This window comes from Protomyctophum parallelum, assembly GCF_964188405.1.
Source record: "Protomyctophum parallelum genome assembly, chromosome: 12".
NCBI lineage: Eukaryota > Metazoa > Chordata > Actinopteri > Myctophiformes > Myctophidae > Protomyctophum > Protomyctophum parallelum.
In genome coordinates, this window is record NC_139712.1 from 25546845 (window position 1) to 25565815 (window position 18971).

Below are 18971 nucleotides of genomic sequence, written 5' to 3' on the forward strand. Positions count from 1 at the left end.
TACACAAATGTGCTGCATTTAGAATAGCCCCAATGCCCCATGTTGTGTAACTTGTGCATTGCTCTACACCCCAATCTGCCTTATTAAAACACCACCTGGTAATGTTACTATACCTTCTTGCATATATGCATGGAATAACGTGTTCCTTCCACGTCCAACCAGGGAAACTCCCCCCTGTCAGGTGTAAAGGAGCAACTTGGACACTCAAGCATGAAGGAAGCATGAGTTCAAGTCAGTTGCTCTCCCCATGTCCCCCATATATGGGGACTAGGTTGGCGGAGGTTGTGTAGAGCCCAGGATCACATTACATAATTGACACAGGGGTGGAATATGGGTTACAAAATTGTGGGATAAGCCATATTTTGGGAATAATAGATTCAATGTTTTGTCTCCAAATCAATAAATAGCTGACCAGCTGGGGTTCGATCCCTGGCCGGGTCATACCAAATAAAAGATTCATGCCTCACGCTACAGAAACAGGAGATATGTTGCGTTCACACGGTTAGATTAAACGATGCAGTCTACCATTGGAATGGCCAGCCAGTGACATGCCGTTGTAAAGACGAAATGATGCATGTAGCTGCTCCAAATCAACTCACAAAGCGTCTTAGCGTCCTATCACCTGCCCGTGCATGCACCAATAGCCTCCTGCCCTATGGGCCTCATGGCTCGGGAAGGCTTACAACATACTCAATAAATGGTTTATTTTTATTCAACTTTCAGCATGAGCACAGGTTTGAAAAGACAGGTGCCATTAAAAACACTGAAATATTTTGCTGATTACAATCTATAACACAAATCTAAAATCCACTATCATTTAAGAGTCTGCACCTGTATGGGATTTGTGATTTCTTGTATCTTGAACAAGGAAGGCAGTCCTATCAGGATGACGTTTCGAGCCCACTGGGTCTTCGTCAGGTATTTCGGGAGCTGAGAGACGGACTGTGTGCGGACTGCCTTCCTTGTTCATTGTACGTATTTTTGTCCAGCACCTGTAGAATGTTTTGAGATGTGCGTACTTCCCTTTGGACTCTCTGATTTCTTGTATCTCTCATGAACAGCTATGTTCATGCAAAAAATAAAAAATTAAAAAGCATTTCACTCATGTATCTCCCCCTCGTCTAGTAATAGTGCACTGTCCTCCTCATCATCTATGGCTTGTAGGGGATCTCCCTTCTCTTCCTCCTCTTCTCTCTTCTCTTCCTCCTTCTCTTTCTCCTCTTCTCCCTTCTCTTTCGCCTCTTCTCCCTCCTCCTCGTCCTCTTCCTGCAGTGTCTCCTCTGGCTGTGGGGCGTCTTTCCGCTGGCGGAACTCCCAGTAGATCCCGTGCAGAGCTTTAGCTGCCTCCAGAGACACCTTCAGCTGTCCAATCACCTCACTGTCCTCGTCCACGCTCAGAACTATACGCAGAGAGATAAAGACGAGCATATATGTTTAGACAGTGGTTCTAAAACGTGTGTTTTATTTGTTTTCTTATTCAAAGGACCGCCATAACTCCGAGACCCCTTTTCCACCGGTTGGTTCCCAATGGGAATCTGTTCAGTTCACCGGATCTGTTCAGTTACTTTTGGTTCTCATCCAGAGTTCCGAAATTGGAACCTCAATTATGAATTGAGTGTGCAAAACCATACCTATTAGATTGTTATCAACATGAAAATTCCCCAGTTGATTATTACACGAAGACAATGATTTATTGTATTACACATTTTGTATTTGTAAATGATGATGCATTATATAGGAAAATATGCAACAAATTGAAAATATGAAAAAGCTACTACTGTGGAAGTGTTATCATATATTAATTAACTTACATTGATCCTATAAACAATTTAATATAGGTATAGTTTTGCACACTCAATTCATAATTAACGTTCCGATTTTGGAGCTCTGGCTCATGGACTAAGAACCAAAAAGAATTGAACCGTTAGTTACAAGAACCCTGAGGGCCCCTGGACCTCACTTTGAGAACCAGTTTAGACTATACATACATCAAATGTAGGGGTGCAACGGCTAATTGAACTAATAGCTTTAGTCAATTAGCCTATTTGAAGACATTTTTTAATGAGTTAATAATTTATGCCTATTTTGGATATGTCATTTCAAAAGCTCACACCATGTCACAATTCTCATTTACCCGAACAAGTAATTGATAGAGTAATCACTGAGAAAATAGTCGACAGTTGCAGCCCTATACTTCAATTATTGTTGCAGACATTTTCAGAACTATAGTAACCTGGACCTGATTTGGTTGTGAACTTGGGACTGCATTTTCTACGACCAAATCTCTCCCCCCCAAAATAGGCAACCTACAAGCTTGTAGATCTGCAATGTTTGTCTAAATATTTCCCCCAGAACATGACATTTCCCCCTGAACAAGTGGAAACAAGGTGACAAGGTGCAACCTGGTGGTCTGGGGTTCCAGGTGGTCCCCAGCTAAACGATGGAGATCGAGTTGGTAACCAAATGGACCCTTATTAGATATTTAACTTAAATTATTGTTAAACGTCAGCATTACCTAATTTACAAGAGAATTAGAGAATGTAGCAGAATTGTTGTTTTTGATCGTTTGCCTGCGTTCTCCTAATTGCACCAACATCAATACAGCATGGAATTGTGGACACAAATATTATCCAACAATAACAATGTTATTCTTTCGTTTTGGGTCTGAGAGGCTAACGGTCATCCAATGGTGGTTCCGTGGCTCAAATGCTGAATAAATAGTGGTCCCTGATGTGAAAAGGGTTGAAAACAGCTGGATTTAGACACGTACTGTCGATCTGGCGTTCGCTGACATCATTTCCTGTGAGTAACAACTCCTGCAGCTCCAGGAAGGAGTGTCCCACGTCCACACACTCCTCTTCCTCATCCATCGGCTCACTGACCACTGTGAACTTTAACCTGTGGCCGCACGCATGCACACACACACACACACACACACACACACACACACACACACACACACACACACACACACACACACACACACACACACACACACACACACACACACACGTTACATGTCAAATTGCAAAAATAGCTGATCTACAAGCTCACAACGATGCTTACAGTACAGCATAGTTAATAATAATAATAATAATAATAATAATAAGCTTTATTTATATAGCACCTTTCATACAGGGTTGCAGTTCAATGTGCTTCACAGGCAGGACGTACATCAAGTGCTTTACAGTTAGATCATATAGGTTATATCAAACAATACAAGACAAGACAGTGAATGTGCATGAAGTCAGACATGGAGATAAAAATAGGCATGAGGAGGTCCAGCATTTGAGATATTATAATAATAATAATAACAAAATACATGATGGGAGGCCTCAAAAAAGTGCTACGGTAGGGTGGAGAAGGCTAGCTAATCTGAAGAGGTGTGTTTTTAGTTTTTGTTTGAAAATGTTGGTGGAGTTGGCCTCTCTGATTTCTCTCTGAGTTTCAACAGGATTTCCTGAGTTTCAACAGGACTGCAGAAAATGAAGGCCCGGCCCGAGCTGGGCCCTTATCTGACCCGGCTAATTCATTAGCATAGCATACGGCCCCCATAGTTACAGTATGGAACGTGTGCATGCACTTCTATTACCTGCCCTGGCTGGGGTCGGTGCCCTCCAGCATGGTATAGAGGTAGTGTCTGAGTGGAGCCGCCTCTGTCCCGTCCACATAGATCACTGAAAGGACACACACACACACACACACACACACAAAGGGGCTTTGAAATAGAAGTTATCAAATACATTTTAAATGGTGCATTTCTGTCGCACCTTTATACAAAGCGCTTTACAATAATGTGCATTTGCTTTCACCCATTCACGTACGCACACACACACACACACACACACACACACACAAACACTGGGGGGGGGGGGGGGGTAGAGATTCAGGTCTGGAGCCAGGCTACTATAGATACACACCTCGTGTAAAGTTGTAGTGAATCTCCTCTCCGTCCTCCGGCTTGCGGAGGGACATGGGCGTTTCAGTGGTCTCCATGGGAACGCCCAGGAGGCGGTACTCCACGTACACACGCTGCACCGATTGGTCCTGGGCCACGCGGGAGTCGGGGCCAAACGTCAGCGAGAGAATCTCCACCCTCAGCTTGTCTCCCTGCGACACCGCCAAAGACATTTCACTTGGATTCATGTCGTTCATTCATTTTACTTTCCCAAATATAGGGCCGTGAGTAAATATTCAGTTTTTTTCTTTCTTTTGCCCTAAATAATTTCCACAAATATTTCAAAGATGTCTTTTTTTAGAAAAAAAAATTCAAATACAAAATTCTAAAATGTTCCCCAAGATGTTCTAACATTTACAAAAACAGGTCTACAAGCTCTACGCATCATGATGAGAGAGCATGCAGATTAGCCGTTTTCATTATTTCTTTTGTAATAGTGGGGAGACCAAATCTCTCTCGAGCTGAACGTCTGTACTGAAATGAGATCATAAATGAGGTCCTTCCGATCAACTGTAGATTCAGTCGACTAAAATCTTATGACATTTAGTCGACTAAAACTAGACTAACATCCAGGTGACTAACATGTGACTAAAAACTACTGTAAATGAAAGCTATTAAAAAAACTAAAATCTAAATGTTCTGTCAAAATCAACACTAAATAGTGGCAAGAAAGTTTGTCTGCATGACTTATAATACCTTTCTGAATGCTGGTTGGGCAGGAATAACGACGATGTCACTCTTAGAAGAAGATGAAGTGGTGGAGGCCGTGGAGCCGGAGGTCTCACTGTCTGCTGCGGCTGTGGCTGCATGGGGGGGAATTAAAAAACTTCAGTGCATTGTGCCTACATTGTGTGATCCAATCACTTTTAGATTTCTCCAGTTTAATCCTGAGTTTAAGTTTTGTTGTGTTCAAGATCTGATTTTAGGCATGTTTAAACCTCCAGGAAAATCCGTGTTGAGGTTCTTAATCCACTGTTATTCATTAAAACGTCTTTGTCCTACTGTCCAGTTGGGATTGTGTTGAAGTCCAGCGCATTTTAGAGCTTCAATGCCGTGAGCCATGAAATGTTGCACAAATCTTGTGGTTGTCTTTTTTGCATTGTTAATATTGTATCTGTGTTGTCCCAGCCTTGTACCTATTGTTTTACCCGTTTCTCCGACATATTGTAAAGGGGGGAGACAGGCAACATATCGTGTTCTTTTTGGTTATTGTATGAAGTTTATTGATAAACTTGATAAACTTGAACTTGAGCACAGATCAAGTAATGGGGTAATGCTTATTATGTGCAAACGTATGGCAGTGCATCACACTCACTGTGCGTGAGTTCGTGTGTGCGTGCGTGTGTGCGTGAATTTGTGCGCGAGTTCTTGTGTGTGCGTGCGTTCGTGCATGAGTTTTTGATGCGTGTGTGCGTGAGTTTGTGCGTGAGTTCGTGCGTGCGTGAGTTCGTGCATGCGTGAGTTCGTGCACGAGTTCGTGCTGGCGTGTGTGCGTTTGTGCGTGAGTCCGTGAGTTTGTGCAGGCGTGTGTGCGTTTCTGCGTGCGTGAGTGAGTTTGTGCGTGCGTGAGTGAGTGAGTTCGTGCTTGCGTGAGTGAGTTTGTGCGTGCCTGCGTGTGTGCGTGCATGCGTGCGTGCGTACACATGATGTAACGTAAGGCTTTACCACTGTGACGTCTGTCCTGCTCTTCATCCATGGACACCTGTTACAGAGAGAGGACATACGAGGGTCTTGTTTGTTTTGTTTTCTTACATTTTCAACACGTTGCCTTAATTTATTATAATTATTATAATTATTTATCAACGCTGCCGTCCATGAATCTCATGTCATTCCCTGGATTCAAACCCAGGTCTGGTGAAGGGCACCTCACGTAGGGAGAGCAGGGAGAACAGGTGGTTATTAACATACCTTACCTGCTATATAAATAAAGTTCATTACCTTATTGGTTGAACGCTTGATTCTGATTGGTCAATTGCTGAATTCAGCAGTGAGTTATGTCTTGATAATGACCGCTCCGATACGGTAACAGACTGCTGCCTAATCAAACCCTCTGAGCACCAGCTGCTCAGAGGGTTTGCGCCGCCCGCTTGATTTGCTGCTGTTTCCAACATGACAGCCATGTAAACACACACACACACACACACACTAGTGACATGTGACAATGTCATTTACAGGTCTAAACATTGCTCTCAAAAATGTTTTTGAAAACATTTGAGCGAGAAATAGACAAAAGCAGTACCTGGAAATGGATTCTATTTGATCAACTCACTTCCTTGTTTGCCGACAGTGCTCCAGCCCTGCAGCTGGGCAGACGCAGCCAGCGCAAACTTATGGAATCCTTTTTTGGTTGTGTTTTGGGTCAATGTATTCATTTACGTATGTTGGGTAGCCATATACTGTAATAAGCGGGATACTATCTGGCTAGGTGGTCATTGTCGACAATGACCAGATATTATACCTTGCATACTTTAGGACTGAGGCCGATTCTAAAACCGCCTTCTAAATTCTGACCTAACTTTAAAAAAAGAAAAAAAATATATATACTGTACATAGCAACAATAAAGAACCCAAAAATGGGATCTTGAAATGTAAAAACCCTAAAAGGGGTTTCCATTAAAAGAGCGTTATATTAATTCAAATCAGTTCTCGATTTCAGCGTTTCATCCAGTTATTGTTATTGTCTCCATTGGGCCTTTTCTTCAGAACACACCTTTTGCTACTACTGTACACTGTGTGCGAAGCTCACACAAATCAGTATCCAAATTATCTCTGAAATCATATGATCTGATTTGTCTTATTCCATTCATATGGCCAGAAATGCCTTCAGGCGGGTCCCTTCTTGGCTAAACTATTTGAGCAATAAATGAGTTCCTACCTGACTGGATGCAGTGGATGCAGACAGGGACCGCTGGGCGGCACGCACCCGCCTGGGAGTGCCTTTCTCTGGAGATCTATATAGTAGAGAAAAGTACGGTTAATTAGGTATTGACATTATGGAAAGTCATGAATGAGTCATTTAAAAATGTCTCAGATCATGTCGGGGCTCTAGGTGATTGCAGATGATTGACAAAGACATTTCTTACAGGGCCAAAATATCCATAGGCCAGTGGGGGCCGTGGTCCAGGGACCCTTGGCTCTTAGGGGCCCTTTGGAGGAAATTGTACTGCGTGGTACTGGGTTTGAGAACCCCTGGAAAGGGCTCCTGGGGCCATTCATCGGCCATTGACTTTGATCAATTTAGGTGAAAAGATGATAAAAACAAGGAAATATGCGGAAATGTCGCACGCACGCGTGCTATGGGGGCCCTGCAAAGAATGTGTATGATTTTGATAGTATATCGTGTAGATTCTAAGGTTATTGCGACCAATAGTTCCGTGAGGCACTGGACTGTCTCTCTGCATTCTGTATGTATGAGATTGCCTTGGCTGAGAGCGTCTGCTAAATGCCTACATTGTAATTGTAATTGTGACAGGGGTCAGGTGACCTTTTCGGGGACCTCTTCTTGGCCGGTGATGATGTCACAGAGAGGGTTCCTTCTGGGTCCTCTTGTGGTCTTCTGACTTTGATGGGTGGAGGTCGATGCTTGCCCTATACGCACACACGCGCACACGCACACACACACACGCACACACACACACGCACACACACACGCGCACACGCACACACACACACACACGCGCACACACACGTTGGCATAAGTATAATGCAAACATGTGTTTTCAGCCATTGTTCAGCCATTCATATTTTGCATTTTTAAGTCGCAGAAAAAGGTTAAAAAAATAATCCAATGCACCTGAGCTTTTGCCTCTTTTTGTACTGACGTGGTCTCTCTCGACTCCATTATTTGTTTCTGTAGTGAAGAGACAGTGAAACACATGTGGTGACTAAAGGCACTTATAGAATACATACATCTTGCCAAAAATAGTTCAAATATTCATTTGAACTATTTTCATTCAAATATTCATCAATTGAGCGCCGAAGTCCTGACGTCATGCACTCACTCATCCCCTGGTTCCCGGAAGTAATTTCTCTATGGAGAATAACATGGGCTCATCTTGAAATCGTCTCATATAAGCATTGGGTTCCAAGGTGTCTCTGTATTGTTTACGACAGTCAGTCGCTTATATTTGATATAGTTATATTTTCTAGCGAAAATTTAACTAATTCAGTAGCAGTAACAATAGCGTTTTCTCTCAGTCAGTTGAGTCTTCATATCCATATGAATGAAACGGCCTGGATGACATGAGGAGATCTAAAATGGGGATTACAATGCAAATAAAAAATACATTAACCTGTGGACCTGCGCCCTCTACCGATATTGACGTCAGACTTCGGTGCTCTATTCATCATTAACTGTGCAATGATATAACATTGATTATTTGATTATTCCGGTAAGTTCAGTCAAATCCTAATGCCTTGTGAGAAAATGTAAACAAATGTGAGAACTAAAAATACAGCCATTTCCTTGGAAATGGTCTAGTATTTTAAAACAGTGAAGCAGTTCACGGCCATTATGACTTTTTCTTTGTTTCACAGAACAGGTCTGTATGGAGAGAGAACGATAGTGAAAATGGTTAAACAAAATCATATACTTGATTAGTGCTTCATTGCGCCATTGGAGCGTTGACATTTTTTGAATACAGCTAAACCTTATTTTTTCTGAATAGCTCGCCACGGCATGAGACAGAACTGAAGTCTGACGTCAATATCGGTAGAGGGCGCAGATCCACAGGTTCATGTACTTTTTATTTGCATTGTAATCTCCATAGAGGGATTTTAGATCGCCTATGGATATGAAGAATCAACTGACGCTATTGTTACTACTACTGAATTAGTTACATTTTCGCTAGAAACAGACTGTATCATACAGTATATGAGTGACTGACTGTTGTAAACGATACAGAGCCACCTCCCTGACAATAACGCTGTGACAGCTTGTTTATTTTTTTGGACCACAATGCTTATATGAAACGATTTTAAGATGACACCATGTTATTCTCCAGAGATACATTTCTTCCGTGAACCAGGCAGAACCAGGGGATGAGCGGGTGACATCAGGACTTTGGCGCTTTATTGTGACACCACACACATGAATGGCAGAAGTTCACCTTTAATCGGGGCTTGGCTATGGGTCTCAGCGTCTCCTCGGCTTCCTCTCTCCTCTTCACGTCCCTCCCTGTGCGTCTCTCCCCCCTGTGCGTCTCTGTCCGTCCTAGAGCGCCCTCTGTTGCTTGGAAAGGGTACCTCCATTTGACGAGCATTCGTAGCATGCCCTGTGGTGCGCCACCTGCATCTCTCAGCACGTAATCACCTAGCGGGACAACACACCGTTGTTTAACACCATTTAGACCTGAGGACGATTCTAAAAAGAATGTCTTCTGAATCCTAACATTTTTCTGAAAACCCTATGTTTCTATGTCAACCCTTTTCATGTCAAGGACCCCCACAATTATCTGCATTTGGCCGCGGATCCCCTCTGAAAATATGTTGTTCCAGGGACCCCCCAGAAGCAAATATTTCAGTTAAAAACATTCGCTCTGAAACAGTAAAATTCAAAGACTTGCGGCACATTTTCACGATCTTTCAAAAATAGCAGATCTACAAGCTCAGCGCTATGAGCTTGTAGATCTGCTATTTTTCAATAGCTAAAGTATAACATAATGGGGGGTCTCTCACCTCTGATCTCCTTGCCCGTAGCCAGAGGGCTACGAGGGGGGCAGGGGTCTCTCACCTCTGAGCTCCTTGCCTGTAGCTAGGGCTACGAGTGGGTCTCTCACCTCTGATCTCTTTGCCTGTAGCTATAGGACTATATGAGGGGGTCTCTCACCTCTGATCTCCTTGCCTGTAGATAGGACTACGAGGGGGTCTCTCACCTCTGATCTCTTTGCCTGTAGCTAAGGACTACGAGGGGGTCTCTCACCTCTGATCTCCTTGCCTGTAGCCAGGGCTACGAGGGGCACAGGGGTCTTGGCCAGGTATGCCGGTGGTGTCTGCTCATCGCTGTCGTCAAACAGGTACACCCACAGACTGCCACTCCTGCACAAGCAACACATTGTATACGTTTTATGCATTTTTCGAAAAGTCACATTTTCAATCTGACACGTAACAATTACAAAACTATTAAGATAAGTTTGTGGTTTGATTACATGCTCCACATGGGGAAGTCCACATGCTTTTAACCACAAGCCTATATGAACTGAAATTATTCCTGTGCCAACTTAAACACTTTTTAAGTTGGCCGTATAGCCAGAAATGGCCTGTTTATAAGCTCAAAATGCGTCGCGTTGAGGTTTGGCGTGTAGACTGAAAAGGTGTCGAGAGAACAACGCACCCGACAGGAGGATGAGTTGTAACGACATGGATTTCGAAACAAATTAGTTCAGGAGACTGAAACAATTCTCCTGAATGCTGCCTTCCGGTATATGGTATGGCATGGAAAGGATACGTTTCTTTCACCATCAGTAAACGCTGCATTTGTGGTCTGGAGATGGAGAGTTACGTTGTTTTACAGACGGGTAAAAGGGCAGGGGGCTGAAGCCCCCTTTTATCAGCTGTCGCCATGGCGTCAGCTAATGGGGAATGGATCAAATTCAATAAACAATGTCTATGTGTGCACGTCCCTGGACACACACATGGACACACACACACACACACACACACCTCAGGTAGTGCAGGAGGTCTTTGGTCACCGCCAGGGGGTAGGTGGTGCCGTCGTTGAAGAGCGGGTCGGCCGTGCACGGCGCGGTGGGCGAGACGTGCGGCGGCAGGTCGTAGAGGCGGTAGGTGAGGTAGGCGTCGGGCAGCAGGCCGGGCCAGCGGGCCGACAGGCCCACGCAGCGCTCCAGCACCACCAGCAGCTCGTTGGGGATGCCCACGCCAAAGTCAAACTGCTCCCGGACCTGTTGAGCGTATACAGGGGGATGGCAATTATCGATTGGTTCATTAAGCCTCTTATGGCCACCCTAATTAACCCATTTAGACCTGACATCGAAATAAATAAAAATGTCTTCTGAAAGAATATATTCAAAGATTTGTGCCACATTTTTACGATTTTTCAAAAATGGCAGACCTACAAGCTCGTATGAGCTTGTAGATCTGCTATTTTTCAATAGCTAAAACATAACATAATGCTTAGTTGAAACACCAAAAGGGGTTCCCGTCCAGAATGGCCACCCTAATTAACAGTGGATTGTGCCTTCTTTTCACGTGTTTAATTCGTCATTTTAATGACAATCCGTGACATACACACTATATCTCATTATATCTATATCTCATTCTAACACGGTAATCCTATAGTATTAGACACTGAGTCCTGAGTCACTGAGTCCTCAGCATGGTGGAGCTGTTGCCCCCTGCGACCCGACTACGGATAAGCGGTTGAACATGCACATGGACGTGTGGACGGATGGATGTTTACCTCGTGCGTGCTGTCCTGCCAGCCCACACACTGCTGTACGGGAATCCTCTGCGCGGCGGCCCGTCTGTCCGTCACCCTGTCGGGCCCTCGCTCCACCAGGGTGTCCATCATGGCTTCCGCTGGAGGGTGCAGACGCACCCAGAAGTCCACCACGCCAACCATTTCTCCCTCTGAGCCTTCAGGACAGAGAGAGAGAGAGAGAGAGAGAGATGTTTTTCTTTTTTTTTTCTTTTGGGTTTTACTAAAGTTCTGTGAACATACAGTACATTTACAATTTAGGCATTTAAATTAATCCAGACTGATTTACAGTAAGCAAGAACAAAACATGGGAATACATCAAATACATAAAGAATAGTCATCAATAATCATACGTAAGCTATAAGAACAGTGGAATATCTATATAATGAAACTATGCGTAATTGCGTGTACACTATAGAGTGCTACTGTATATCTAATTATCTACATAAAATGCTATCTACATAGCCAAATAAGCCCTGTATGTTAGTACTTCATATATTTGAAAATAGATCTGCTATTTTTGAAAGATTTTGACAAAATTTGAACAATTGCGTAATGAGTAGGCTATTTTTTTAAATGTTGGTACTTTAAGTATATTTGATTAATATTTCACCCAGACCTTTTTACTTTTACTCAAGTAAAATATTGAATACGGGACTTTTACTTCTAATAGCGTGTTTTCATATTGTGGCATTGCTACTTTTACTCCAGTGATAAATCCCCCCGCTCACCTCTACCTGTGACCGTGTTGTTTTTGGCAGCAAATGTCTATTTTAGTCTTTGGAATGGAAATTAATTTAGTTTTAGTCACCTGGAATGTTTTTGTGTTAGTCTAATTTTAGTCGACTAAATATTAGATTTTAGTCGACTAAATCTACAGTTGATTTAGTCGACTAAAATGTATTTTGGCGTACCTCAATGCCGTCATAATGGCTGATTTTGCACTTGCTGAAAATTGCACAACACTGAGCTGGTTTTTTTCAGCACGCACCTCAAGTGTAAAATGACTTGTGCCATAGCCTATACTTATACTGGATCTTTTGTCCACTAGTCCCTTGCAAACATTTTAGTCTAGTTTTTAGTTATTGACGAAATTGTCAGCACAGCTTCGGTTTCATGTAGTTTCCATTTAGTTTTCGTCCGTGAAAAAGGGTATACAGTTGACGAACATTTTATTAGACCTGGGAATCTACAAATGTCTTCTAAATCCTGTATCAGTGGTGCTCAATATTTCATGTCAAGGAACCCACATTTTGTATGTAAGAGGCCGCTGAACCCCATCTAAAAATATGTTGTTCCAGGGACCCCCCAGAAGAACATTCGTTCTGAAAAAATATATATATTCCACATTTTATTCAATAGCTAAAGTATAACATAATGCTTTATAGTTAAAACACTATGTTAAAACACATGTTGTGGGGTTAATGGGTTAATAGTCGAGGAAATCAACCACCGACCCGTGACGTTGACACACCCGCCGACACGCTCCCCTCGCCTCTCCACGGCGCCCATCAGGCACAGGTGGGCGCCGCCGCGGGTGACGAAGCGCACCCCTCCGGTGGCCTGGTGGAGCTCCACCCGGACGCGGGCGCCCTGGCCCCCCAGCCGGCCCAGGTCGCGGGCGCACAGCGCGTAGCGCGACGTGAAGCCGTAGTTGGGCTGCTGGCCCGACACCAGAGGGGTGGAGTGCACCTCGAAGTCCAGCAGGCCGTAGGTGCAGAAGGTCACGATGTCGTCGCCGCCGCCGCCTCGGTCCATCGTCTCCGCCTCTGTCCCCCACGCCGGAACCAGGGCCATGGTCCTGAGTCCCTCGGGGGTGAAGGTGGCGCCCTGGAGGAGCAAGACGGCCAGTGGTGGAAAGTGACTATAGGTGCATTTATTTAAGTACTGTACTTGAGTACAATATATTGAGGTATTTGCACTTTCCTTGAGCATTTCCAATTTCCAGTACTTTTACTTCTACTCCACTGCATCTCACATCCAAATATTGCACTACGTTAATTTGAATGGATTAATAGATTTTTTTATTTTTTTGTGATTATTACAAAAATAGCCGATCCACAAGCTCACAATGTGACGCGAAACACACATATGTTAGGTATATATCCGGTATCTGTCTGACTTTCCATTTCCACAACAATTATACAGAAAAGCGTGGAATATTTTGGACATAGTTTGAATGGTGATTAATCACGATTAGTGATGTTTTAAGATGTGATTAATCTTTAAAGGTCCCCACACACCGAGCGCTTTTTCGGATTTTTAGCTGTGTTTCTCCGTCGGTTTTCCGAAAAACGCGTCCAGTGTGCAACCACCTTTAGCGTTTGACATCCCTAGTTAGAAGGAATAACAGATTGCTTGCGTGTTGTGTTAAAGAATGGATCGCTTGGGCGGTGTGTTATAGCATCTGCATTGGATCTTCGGCGCCACCTTGAGGTGAATCTCTAGCAAAGCCTCTCCGGGCCTCAGCTGCGAGAAAGGGGCGTCGTCCTCGACGGGTGGTACCACCTCCTGCTCCGCCCCCGACCAGGTGTACTGGACCGGCATGGTCCGTTTGTAGTGGGCGGGGCTGTAGGTCATGTCTTTCAGCTGGGCTTTGGTAGGAGAACAAGAGGAAAACGCATGTCGTGGTTAATGGATATAAATCAATCAATCTTTATTTCAGAACTAGGGAGATCCATATCACAAAATATTGTATATGTTAGGGGTGTAAAGATATAGTAACTGCATCGAAAAATCAATTTTAAATCGAAGTTTGCAATGCAAATAATCAGTATTGAATCATTTTATTAAGCAAATTATCGATTGTATCAGTACTACATTTTTGTGCATGACATTTAGCATTTTTTTGAAGAAAAAATAAAAAGAGGGGTTTAATTACTTAGTTTAGAATAATGTCAATGTATTTTAAATAGTTACTGTATCGATTTCAAATCATTGAATCTTATCGCATCGTATCGCCATAATGAACCAATACCGTCCATGTATCGTACAGTAAACCATGTATCGTGATACTTATCATATCGCTGTTAAAATGTATTGTTACACCCCCTACTATATGTTATCAGAATTCTGTATTATCAGGGGAATATACAGGTCGTGTGATATTACTTGGGGTTGCGCTTCAATACCTTGCAAAGTGTTGATCTGAAGGATTCTTTTCGCTAGGAGCTTGTCCTTCTCTGCCAGCCTTCTCCTGCTCTCCTCCTTCTCTCTCTCTAACCTCTGGTTCGCCACGTTTATCTCTTCCTTGGGGAGCGATGAGGGGAAAAAGAATATCATTTAGGATAGTCTGCCAGAGCAACTCCTACACAGACAGCAGTGGTTTTCAGCCAGTGGTCATTGAGCGGCTTCCAGGTGATCCCCCAGCTAATTGATGGGGAGTTGGTAACCAAAAATGGACCCTTATTAGATGTTACGCTCTCTTATGAGAGCGTAAGATGAAACCAAATGGAGCCAACATTTTATTATTCAGAAAACTGTGACCAGAGCTACTACATATAGCCTACATACAGAGTCATAAGCTGCTGTGATGTGACAACAATAGCCTACCCTTTTCACTTGACTAATAATAATAATGATAATAATAATAAGTCTTTAGTTTTGTTTTAAAAATGGTGAGGGAACTAGTAACCCTGAGGTCAAGTGGGAGTCTGTCCCAGAGTCTGGGGCCCCTGGCAGCAAAATGCCCTGTCGCCCTTGGTCACCAAGTTGGTTTTAGGGACCTCTAGAAGGGCTAAGTTGGAGGACCTCAAGCAACGGAGCGCGGGACCGGCACATGTGGTGATAGACAGATACCTTCAGAATTAGCATTTCATATTTAAAAAGTAAGTAGCCTTGCTGAGCCATTAGGCCCATAGGGGCAGAAGACTATCTCATGATTCTGTAGCGTGAGGCAGCTTGATGTACAAGTACACCCCCTGGACATGACGCTAGTATGTCGCAGGGACTTACCCCCAATCCAACCCTTGATGCTGAGTGTCAAGCAGGGAGGCACTGGCTCCCATTTTTGGAAGTCTTTGGTATGACCCGACCGGGGATCGAACCCCGACCTCCCAGTCTCAGGGCGGACACTCTAACCACAAGGCCACTGAGCTGGTTCTAATTTGAATATTTAGTCGACTAGAATTAACAGTATGATCCATCCACCTGCATCTGGCTGGCGATGCGGTGCTGCAGCAGCAGCAGCTCTCTGGTCTTGCTGAGCTCCAGCGAGGTCTCGGCGAGCGACGCCTCCAGGTCGGCCACAGTCAGCTCCTCTTCCTCCGCATGCTCCTTCCCATCGGCCCTGAGGAAGCGCAGGGCGTCCCTGCTCTCCTGCTGCATCCTGAACACCTGCATGGGGGGTGGGAACAAACTGTCGTTGGCCTTGTAAGTAAGTAAGTAAGTAGCCTTGTCGAGCCAGAGGCCCATATATAATAGGGGCAGGAGCCTATCGCCTGTTTCTGTATAGTGTGAGGCAACTGTACAAGTACACCCCATGGACATGACGCTAGTATGTCGCAGGGACTCACCCCCAATCCAAACCCAAACTAGTGAAAATAGCAGATCTACACAATGCGGCATTGTGTAATAATAATAAAACTGTATTTGTATAGCACCTTTCATGACATGAAATGCAGCTCAAAGTGCTTTACAGAGCAATGGAGAAAAAAAGAAAAGCAAGGCATAAACATTAAAAAACAAGCAGTAATGCAATACAGTGAAGACATGAATAACACAAAATAAAAGATCAATTAAAAGCAATGGTGTAGAAGTGGGTCTTGAGCTGTGCTTTAAAAATGTCTACAGAGGCTGCCTGACGAGGGTACAGTGGGAGCTTGTTCCATGCCGTGTTTGTTCCATTCTTATGTGTAGGGGCACTGTGTATAGGGGCAAATCTGCTATTTGGCAGGCCAATGGCGGCTCTTCTAGATAGACTTCTATTGGCGAATAGTGACAAAGGCCTGAACTGGAAGTTTACGGAATGCATTTGAGTCTATAGGCTTCTCAGTGACAGTGAACCACGTGGCCGGGATGTTTTCTGTCCCCTCAATGTCGTTACTCTGTCTTATACTCTGTGGCTCTGGAATAAACGGAGTACATGGCAGAGGGGACCAACCTTGATTTGTAGAAGAGTTTCGCTGAGCTCCTCGAGGCTCATCTCAAACTCCTGAAAGACAAGACAGACGGACGGACGGACGGACGAGAAGGACGTCAGAGAGAAGCAACAACAACGTGATTAATTAACCCATTCTGGACGGGAAACCCTTTTGGTGTTTAAAGCATTATGTTATACCTTAGCTTTTGAAAAAAATAGCAGATCTACAAGCTCAAAGAGCGGCACTGAGTGCCGCGCTATGAGCTTGTAGATCTGCTATTTTTGAAGAATCGCAAAAATGTGGCGCAAATGACTGTCTGTGCACCTTGGGGATGGAGTCTAGTCTGTCCTGCAGAGCCATGACTTGCTCTTTGTACTCGTGGAGCTCCTCCTCCAGGTGTCTCTTGTCTCTCGTCAACGCGGACGACTCTGAGAGAAACGAAGCTGCCAAAAGGTAAGAATATAAGTGGAAAGTTGGATGCAGATAGTTGAACAAGAGCTCCATAAGCCCCCTTTGATGTCTATGTGTGCACGTCCGTGGTACCTCTATCTGGGTCTCTCCTTTCCTCCGACAGGCCCTTCTCCTGTCGCTCTCTCAACCTCTCCATCTCCTCCTCCAGTCGGTGTCTCTCGTCCCGCTCTCCTCGCAGCATCTCCTCTAGCCTGTGGACGTCCGTCTCTCTCCCCTTCCCTCTCTCTCTCTCCAGAGAGAGAGAAGTAGTCTCTCTCCCCTTCCCTCTCTCTCTCTCCAGAGAGAGAGAAGTCCTCCTGTTCTGTCTTCCCTGCAGCCTGTCCACCTTTGCCTTGGGCTGGTGAGTCTTGGCAGAAAAGGTACTGAGAAGGACAGTGCACGGTGGGGAAGAAAAGTACCGTTTTACTTTACAGTAAAAAAGTATGAATACTGCAATGTACAGTAGACGTGCTTAGTTGTAAAAGTAAAAGTCACTGCCTGGAGCTGTAAACTCACCTGTCCAGCAGGGCATCGTAGCTCTCTTTCAGGAGAGCCCTCTCTCCCTCCAGGTCAGATACCCTGTCCTTGAACTAAGAGAGGGAAACACACATAACGGCTTAGAACATGGAAACATATCTAGACATAACAACTTACAACATGGAAACATATCTAGACACAACAGCTTAGAACATGGACATGGATAGACAAATCAGCATTTCAATTAAATTAGGCCTATAGCAAAAATCGCTGATCCACAAGCTCAAAACGTGTCACAGTTCGACGCGTTTTGAGCTTGTAGATCGGCTATGTTTTTGCTACGACAGTGATATGCAATGTGGCCCCTCCGGAGTGAGTCAAAATCGTCAAAGTTGCCCACCCCACACCGGGGTTTAGAACATATAACGGCTTAGAAAGCTGTCTCACCCAAGAGTGGCCTCTATGAACACAATCATCCACTGGTCACATGTGATTGGTGCTTTAGTTTATAGTGAAGTATTCTATGAAATGTGAATATAATGATTACATACAAGGAATATGGTCGGTGGCTCTACTGTGCATGGCTTTATATGTGCCTGTGTGTGCGTGCGTGCGTGCGTGCGTGCGTGCGTGCGTGCGTGCGTGCGTGCGTGCGTGCGTGCGTGCGTGCGTGCAGGGGAGTAACAGTGAGTTGCTAGTTGTAACACAGAGTGTGACTGACCTGCTCCAGTGATTGCAGAGACAGGTTGGCGCTGGTCAGGTTGGTGTCCAGAGACAAGGCTCTGTGTCTCTCCTCCTTCAGCTGAACACTGAGCTCCTCCACCTTCTCCAGCAGAGACGCATTGGTCTCCTTCAATGACCGCTGGCACTGATGGTGGATGCAAGCACGCACGCACGCACGCACGCACACACGCACGCACACACGAACACGCACACGCACACACACACGAGAGATGCAATGGGCATGAGCTGTTTGAGGTATGAAATATATTTGAAATGAGTATAGCCTATTTAATATAGGCCCTATAGTTCAGTAATTTGGTGAGTGTGTGTGTGTGTGTGTGTGTGTGTGTGTGTGTGTGTGTGTGTGTGTGTGTGTGTGTTTTACCTCCTCTAACTGGTTCTCGTATGTCTACAGACGGAGGATGAGAGAGAGAGAGAGAACAGAAGAATGAAACACAGACATGGAGTTATAGGGTTAATGCTGAACATTGTGTGTCACATGGACCCCTATGCGAGACGTGGTGTTGTGTTCCCAGCAGGACAGCAAGGTGAGCCCACCAGGCCCTATTAGTCAGTGCTCGCACTACATCAACCCACTGAGCGCTAGCATTTATTGACAAATTATGATCATGCCAGCATTTTTCCCAGTTCAGCTCTTATTTTGAAAAGCCACATTTTCAGACTTCCGGAATTGATCATAAACTATGAACGGTGCCTGGTCAGGTCTTCTGTAGCAAACGGAGCTAAGCCGGTGCAGTGGAAGGCTTGACAATGTCGGCTCTGTGCCGTGGAATATACCTTGTTTTGACCAAAAATGCTATCTGGGACAAGGAATAGGAGATACAGG

The 18971-nt window shown here is 44.5% G+C and overlaps 1 protein-coding gene across 1 annotated transcript in view; it reads right to left on the bottom strand.

Annotated features, from left to right (window-relative positions):
• Positions 1–456: 456 nt before the first annotated feature.
• The window catches only part of rpgrip1 (RPGR interacting protein 1), a gene marked incomplete at both ends in the record, with an annotated part of 23713 nt that continues 5198 nt past the window's right edge, over positions 457–18971 (bottom strand). The window contains 24 exons of the mRNA XM_083777714.1: positions 457–468; positions 1240–1400; positions 2771–2898; positions 3593–3677; positions 3921–4110; positions 4655–4761; positions 5624–5660; positions 6834–6909; positions 7443–7546; positions 7752–7808; positions 9067–9269; positions 9879–9994; positions 10619–10851; positions 11376–11551; positions 12851–13223; positions 13824–13987; positions 14525–14642; positions 15543–15728; positions 16495–16545; positions 16799–16917; positions 17018–17136; positions 17441–17514; positions 18123–18269; positions 18510–18533. Coding sequence (XP_083633840.1) covers positions 457–468; positions 1240–1400; positions 2771–2898; positions 3593–3677; positions 3921–4110; positions 4655–4761; positions 5624–5660; positions 6834–6909; positions 7443–7546; positions 7752–7808; positions 9067–9269; positions 9879–9994; positions 10619–10851; positions 11376–11551; positions 12851–13223; positions 13824–13987; positions 14525–14642; positions 15543–15728; positions 16495–16545; positions 16799–16917; positions 17018–17136; positions 17441–17514; positions 18123–18269; positions 18510–18533 — 3060 coding nt within the window. The remainder of the gene's footprint in view (positions 469–1239; positions 1401–2770; positions 2899–3592; positions 3678–3920; positions 4111–4654; positions 4762–5623; positions 5661–6833; positions 6910–7442; positions 7547–7751; positions 7809–9066; positions 9270–9878; positions 9995–10618; positions 10852–11375; positions 11552–12850; positions 13224–13823; positions 13988–14524; positions 14643–15542; positions 15729–16494; positions 16546–16798; positions 16918–17017; positions 17137–17440; positions 17515–18122; positions 18270–18509; positions 18534–18971) is intronic.